Source organism: Hypomesus nipponensis, chromosome 11, assembly GCF_054491055.1.
Source record: "Hypomesus nipponensis isolate SF chromosome 11, ASM5449105v1, whole genome shotgun sequence".
In the NCBI taxonomy this organism is placed as follows: domain Eukaryota; kingdom Metazoa; phylum Chordata; class Actinopteri; order Osmeriformes; family Osmeridae; genus Hypomesus; species Hypomesus nipponensis.
This window is the reverse complement of record NC_140371.1, coordinates 5,085,904-5,093,059: the sequence shown is the minus strand read 5'-3', so window position 1 is coordinate 5,093,059 and position 7,156 is coordinate 5,085,904. Positions and strand designations below refer to the sequence as shown.

The 7,156-nt window shown below is 48.9% G+C and overlaps 1 protein-coding gene across 1 annotated transcript; it reads right to left on the bottom strand.

Annotated features, from left to right (window-relative positions):
• Window positions 1–691: 691 nt before the first annotated feature.
• On the bottom strand, window positions 692–6,415 carry hps6 (HPS6 biogenesis of lysosomal organelles complex 2 subunit 3). Its single transcript, XM_084667182.1, has one exon. The coding sequence runs from the start codon at window positions 6,059–6,061 to the stop codon at window positions 3,218–3,220; it is 2,844 nt and encodes a 947-aa protein (XP_084523308.1). The 5' UTR covers window positions 6,062–6,415; the 3' UTR covers window positions 692–3,217.
• Between the last annotated feature and the right edge of the window lie 741 nt (window positions 6,416–7,156).

Here is a 7,156-nt window from a genome sequence, read left to right as displayed (position 1 = left end):
TCAACGTGAAGTAGAAACACACACACACACACAGCCCCCTGCCCGGCCCCACCCCAGGTCCTGTGACACTGACGTCCCAGAAGCCATCAGGGTAACATGCTGCCTCTACTCTGGGTAGGACCTGAACATTCTTCTCATAGTTCTCTGACACACACACACACACACACACACAGCACAACGAGCTCTGTACTGCCAGTGCATTCATACACACACTAATCCTTTCACTGGAACTCTCTCTTTCTCTCAAACACACACAGAGTTTTGTGAGTAGCTATAAGTGGATTTGCCCATGGTTGGGTTAATGTATGATTTAGGCTGTGTCTGTGTAACAACCAGGCCAGTGGCTCATATGGCTCTGTCTGGGAAACTTACCTACCACCTACATACAATCTATACAAGTATTTTTGTGTTCTACTGATGCAAGCACCGTATCCATGAAGTCGTCACACACCGTGAACACATTGAGTAACTGAGTCGGGATCTGCTGACTGTGGTGGAGCTGAACTCACTAGCGTCACTGCTGTGTGTAGAAGAGGCGCAGTCACATGCAGAGCAACAATGAAATGATGCACTTCTCACTGGTTCTCAACACTCTGAAACGGATGACCAACTCCTTGGTAAGGAAATAACACACTGAGTCACTAGAGTTCCTCGAATATCAATCATGTATAAAAAGACTCTGGGACCATAGTGAGGTTTAACTTTGATTTTTATTAATACATTATATGCTGTATTTACATAATATGCTGTAAGTCATAAATATCCCAAATGTGATAGGCCATGCTGTGACAACACTGTCAAACCAGGCAAATGATCTTCAAAAGAAGAGATCTGACTGAACAGGGAGGGACATCGTTTAGCTTTCTCTTAAGAACACATTCACCACAGCGAGTAGTTTGAATTTAAGGACAAGTCAGCAGGCACTGAGATAATGGACATAGATGACACCGACATATCAAACTTTGTAATTCAGCTGTTTCAGAGCCGACTTTGTGTCCCCACAAACACACACCCAAGCCGTCTTTCAACGCACAAAGACAGCCTGCCAACTTCAGTAATGTCACGCCTGTCTGTGAATGACAAGCTGTTGTGTGACATTTTAGGCCTCTATGTGACAGTACCAGGTGTCATGACACGGACCTTCCAGAAATACCATCTCAAACTGAAATATGAGAGGGAATAAATTAGATGAACGGTTTTCTATAGTACAAAACACGAGGCATTAATCAATAAAGGGAGAGAGAAATAAAACCATCAGCGAAACGTTCACAAACAAAAGCGGAAGCCTTTCAACCGAGGCACCTATAAATAATACAGAGACATCTCTATCAAAGCTCAAGGTCATCGTTACGATCGTGAGAGGACACTTAAATATCCAGCTCGATCTGTATTTGGTGGTTTCTCTCTGGGAGTAGGACATGGAGCACAGGGCCATGGAGAGAATAGGACCACAGAGAGGCTCACATCCCTAATGTCATTACCTTCACCAGGACCATGCAGGGAGACTGACCTGCTTCAGCGTGCCTGCCTGGATGTGTGTGTGTGTGTGTGTGTTTGGAGGAGTCTGTGTGCAAGACAGAGACAAAGAGTTGAGGCATCGTGGTCTGGTTAAGGCCAGTCTGCCTACCTCACCCCTTCCCCCTCCCTATAAGGATCTAACAGAATTAGCCCTCAATTCGATTTGGAGAAGGACTGTGAGTCACCTTCGCTAGGGAGTTTGGTAGGAATGTCCCGGGTGGGACTGAGGAGAAATGGATGAGAGGCTACACATAGGAAGAGCAAGAAGGGAAGAAGAGATGAAATGAGGGATACAAAAAGTAAAGAGGGAGATATGAGAGCTTGAGATGGAGGGATGGAGAGAATAGGAGAGGAGGAGGCAGATAAGAAGAAAATGTAAAGGTATATACTGTTGAGTTTGGGACTGCAGACATTCCTCCACAACCAAAAAACTAATGATTAATTGGTTTCACACTTGAACACTTCCCCAAGCACCACTGCTAAACATAAGTCTCTGCATGGTAATGTAACAAAGGTTGTGCCCATAGGGACAAGGGTAGTTGGGAGGGAGGGGGGTTAATATTTGATCTTGACGACTGAATGGCTTTGAGGAACAAAAAAACAGAAGTGGCCTCAATAGGAGTAAATATTTAACTCCTACAACAAACAAAGGGTTCAAATAGGCCTATACTGCCTTCAAAACAGGGTTAGGGTTAGCCAGCTAACTTCCCAGAAGACTTTGAAGATACCTAAAGGTTTGCAAGGTAGCAGACAGATAACAAAAGCTATTCTTTACCAAGGAGTCCAGGCAACCCAGTTAGCTGGCTACCTTTGAAATGCTGCTTACAGGAACAGACACAGGAAAAGGCCATATCATCCTATTACAGCAGGCCTTGGACGTACTTCCTCTTACAGCAGAGAAGAACCTCCCAAGAGGAACCACTCCAGGTTCAGAGCTGGCCAACAGAACACATAATACACCACATGGACAACCTGTATAGGATGAAGGTAATTATGTTGCTACCAATAGATAGCTAGATTTAGCCCATGCACAATAATTGTTACATATATTATTCTCACTGTCTGTCAATCCGTTGACAGTATCGGTACGGACAGTATCCGTATCTTTGACACAAACACACTCAACCTATATTTGATGTCATTCCTGGCCATAGACTAATACTTAAATACCATCCCATGTTTACACAATAGGAGGTCCAATACAAATTGCTGTGGGCTGCTGTATGGTATGTACAATGATACAAACTTTAGTAGTCACTCTAAAGCCATTAGCAGGAGTCTTCTGTTTTCACTGAGTTTTCTGGTAAGGTATGCTTATACAAGACTAATTAATAACCATGTTCAAAAGCTTGCATTAATGCAGATTATATTATTGTATATCTGAAATTACAATTTTTACTATGTCACAAATCCCAACTCCTGTCAATGAAGAACAACAAATGCACATTATTTTCTCTTTGTGCTTTGGTTGTTAATAGCTTTAGCACTTCACATCAATCACAGTATCTTCCAGTCCTACTGTCTCTAGCAAGCAATGCCCAGGGTCATATGGAACTACCGTTTCTGCATTCTGGACACATCATCACTCTGATATTATGAGTGTGTTTCTGTGTGTAAATGATGTAGGTCTATCTGTGTGCTCATTATGTGTGTATATTATGTCCGTGTGTGTGTATATGTGTGTATGTGTGCATGTCTGCTAGACAGGGTTCGGCGGTGACGTCATCCTCCCCCCCACCATGGTCCTGTGTGTGGGGGGATCAGACGGCAGGTCCAGCAGGGCAGCAGGCATGTTGCTGTACAGATCATCGTGAGGTTCCTGAGGCTGCGGCTGGTCCAGCAAAGCAGGCATGGTAGTGGCCCTGGGGGGCCCCTTCTCCTGGCGGGGGGGCGTGGGCGGGGGGAAGCTGGGGGACTGGAGGATGTCCGCGTACCTCTGACTGGGCTTGGTCTCTCTCTGGAGAACCCTGGAGAGCAGGGGCTTCAACAGCCCCACGGTCACCTGGCTGCTCTGGGCCGGGGCGGGGGAGGAGAGGGTGGAAGGGGTGGTGGAGGAGGAGAAAGGGGTGGAGGTAGAGGAAGAAGGAATGTTCTTCAGGACCATGTTGAGGATGGAGGTGACCGTGAGGTCCTCAGGACAAAGGGCCCAGAGCAGGTCCAGGTAGGGGTCCAGGTCTCGATGCTGGGCCACCTCACACAGCAGGATACAAAAGATCTCCTTGTTGAGCAGTGGGCTCTGCCGGCAGAACCTCTGGGCCACCTGGGTGACGCGCTCCCACTGGCGCCGGCCCATCAGTATCCGCAGGGCCTGGAGGACGGCGTTGGGACGCCCGCTGACCAGGAGCAGGTCCACCTCCAGGTCCTGGTCCTTCTCAGAGCAGGGCAGCACCGAAAGGGCCCGTTTGTAAAGGGGCACGCTCTCCCCGCTCTCTGCCCCTCTCCCAGCTCCGGAGTAGCTCCAGGAGGAGGAGGCCAGGCCCAGGCCCAGCCCGGCGGAGCCCTGCTGCTGCTGGGCCAGCTCCAGGAACCTGGGGAGCCAGCTGGGCTGGAAGAGGAAGACCGACCGGCACAGGAGCTCGAACACGGCGAGGGTGAGGTTGGCTGCCGGAGGCTTAGGGCTGAGGCTCAGTTTAAGATTAGAGCGAGAGAGGTTGGGTTTAAGACCGGGCGTGTGTTTGGGCTGGCCGTTGGCACAGGGCAGGTTGGCAGGTGTGCTGGGGTTCTGGAGGGGGGTTAGCATGGTCTTCCAGACCTCCGGGGGCGCCCTACAAGACAGAGAGCCCTCTCCGTTGCAGCGTAGCTGCAGGGCGGACTGCGTGGCCTTCCAGGCCTGGCGTGGGAACAGGCTGAAGATGGAGTTGAGGTAAAGGAGAGCGTCTCTGTCCAGCTCCGGGGAGGAGAGCAGTCTCCCCACCTCCTGCTGCACCAGGCTCTCCAAAAGCACCTCCACCTCCTCCTCGCTGCCCCTCACCACGCTCCTCTTCACCTCCTCCAGGGAGACCAGAGCCTTGAGCTCTGCGTCCAGGGAGACACGCAGCTTGTCCTGCCCTCCTCCGCCTCCTCTTCCAGTCCCCCAGGGTGCCTCCGCTGCCTCCTGGCCCCCGCCTCCAGCCCCTCCATGGAGGTAGTCCCTGAGGATGGAGGCCAAGGAGATGGGCGCCTGAAACATGCCTCCTTTCTTCAGCTTCTCTACGGTCAGCTGGGTGCTCCCCAGACTCCTTTGCTGATAGTAGCTACAGGCCTCCTCAAACACGGCCTCCACCAGGAGGGCCCCGGGGCGGATGCTCTCCACCGCACCCAGGGACGAGGGCCTCTGCCTAGGGTCGGCGTCAGGACCCTTGGGGGGGTCAGACTCCCGGAGCATCACTACAAACAGCCCAGTCTCCGATAGGAAGTGCGGGGCTTGCTTGTCTCCCTGGTTGATGTAGAGTAGCCCCTCCCTCTTCAGTGCGATCTTCTCTAACTCCCTGCCACACTTTGTGTCAATCAAATACAGGGTCCTGCCTACCGTGAGAGCCAGGGTGTCCTGGTAGAGGTTTAGGCTGTTGTGGGTGTCACTGTTGGCCAGGCAGTTGTCTGCTAGTTTATAGACTTCCCTCATAACTCCATCTCTCTGGAGCAGGCAAACCCTGCCAGTGCTGAGCAACAGCAACAAGCCCCCACAACCGGTAGGAGAGAAGCCATAGATCTCGGGCGGGTTGAGAGACGATAAATAGCCAACACAGTCCATTATCAATCTCTTGAAGTCTGATTCTTTTGGTAAAGGACAGTCTTTTCTCAGAAGTGTTCCTTTGCACGTGGTGCTAACCCTAAACGTGTCATGTTGTGGGAACCAGGACAAGAAAAATTTCGAGATGATGGGAGCAGTGCATTTCGCCGTGCAGTTCGGAAGCAGGTAGACATTGTCAATGGTGCTGACCAACTGGTAACACGGGTTGTTATGAAGAGACATTTTCACGCCCCCCAAATTTACAGCACCTTCATCCACCTCGTAAGAACGTTTACATATGCAGTACCTGAAGTTGCTTCTTGTGGTGTTGAAGGTAGAAGAGCTTTCCGAAGGGGGCCTCTCTTCGCACCAGACGATGAAGTTAGAGCAGGCGGAGACTGATACCACTTTAGCCCGGGGGCTGTTGCACAAGTCCGATGTTTGCAGGAGATGCCAGCCCCCTTTGCACTCCAGGAATTTCCAAAATTCTGCTTTTCCATTCTCGAAGACCACTGCTACAACCCCCCCGTCTCTCTTTCTGCTGTAGTCCAAATACACAACATCCACAATCGGCGAAGTCCGTGTCAGGCCTATATCCAAATGCTTTTGGCTCTGGATCAGCTGAGGTCTTTGATACTTGTCGTAAGTCATGAGACCGACTTTAGGTCTCCGGAGGATGATGTGAATGTGACGTCCGTCAGGGCTGACACGAACATCTGACAGACTGTTATTCCAACAACCATTAGATTTAGTTGGTTTTAGGAACTCGGTTAAATCCGTTCCTCTCGTAAAGTCCCCAAAGTCAGTCACCTGCTCTAACACAAGTCGCGTCATGTCTACAAAGCTTGGTAGTAGGGATAAGCAAACAGATGATCGCAAAATACCATCCGTTCGCTAGCTAAGGAAACATAGCTACCGTTAGCCTATCTAGCCTAGGGGCGAATCTCAACTCGGACTTCGGAAGGGAGCTGGACCGCTGGCATCTCCAGCGCCCCAAAAGCAGGTTTAGTAATCCATGCTGGCTGTCAAAATCATCGTCCGTGTTGCAAGTTCCATGTCTGTCGATTAAAAAGTTGCTATAAAGCTTGCTGACAAAGTAGAGATACTTTCAGTTATATGTTTAGCTTTGGAAGTCAATTTGGTCATCCCCATAGCTACTTAGTAAAGAAGACTCCTGACATCACGAGTTTGCTAATTTCCGGATAACCAGAATTTGAAAGGGGAGGGGTTTGTAAAAAGGGCGTGGTTTTGTCTTCACGTAGACAAAACTGCTGGTGTCGCTTTTTCTCCGTTTTCAGCTTCAATTCATTTGATGCAAACTTGTGATCCCAATAACGTAAGTGGAGTAGAAAAGAGCTTCTATTGTCTCATTTCATTACATTGTTGTTACAAATTGTAGCTGTCCAGAACTGGCTCTGAGAGATAGGGAGAGCGAGGGAGAGCGAGGGAGAGAGAGAGAGAGAGAGATAGAGAGAGAGAGAGAGAGAGAGAGAGGGAGAGAGAGAGAGAGAATGGCAGTGAAATTGTGGGGGCCTATACACTTCCCACAGCATGAGACAAAAGTCCAACTGAAATGTTGTAAGTGTACTTGGCCTACCCAGAAATGCCCCCCAAAATATAGAAATTAAATTAGCTGAATATCTTACATGTAAAAACTTCAAGAAAATAAATATCTGTACAGAGTTAGTGCCCATACCCTGGCAATAGACAAAGGTCACCAGAAAGACATGGTTGGTTGAAGAACAAAGGAAGTGTAGACACTACAGTTCAGATGAAATTGCAAATGAATAACAATTTTTCCTACAATGACAAAATGTACAAAAATACTAGTTAATGTTACTTCCATTTGCTTCTAAAATTATAGGGTTTAATTAATTAACTTAACAAGACAAGACATGCAGCATTTTGGGTGAAAATATATCAACAGTG

Bases quoted from the DNA above. Each gene is read 5' to 3' on its own strand.
- hps6 (XM_084667182.1), bottom strand. From the start codon at position 6,061: ATGACGCGACTTGTGTTAGAGCAGGTGACTGACTTTGGGGACTTTACG.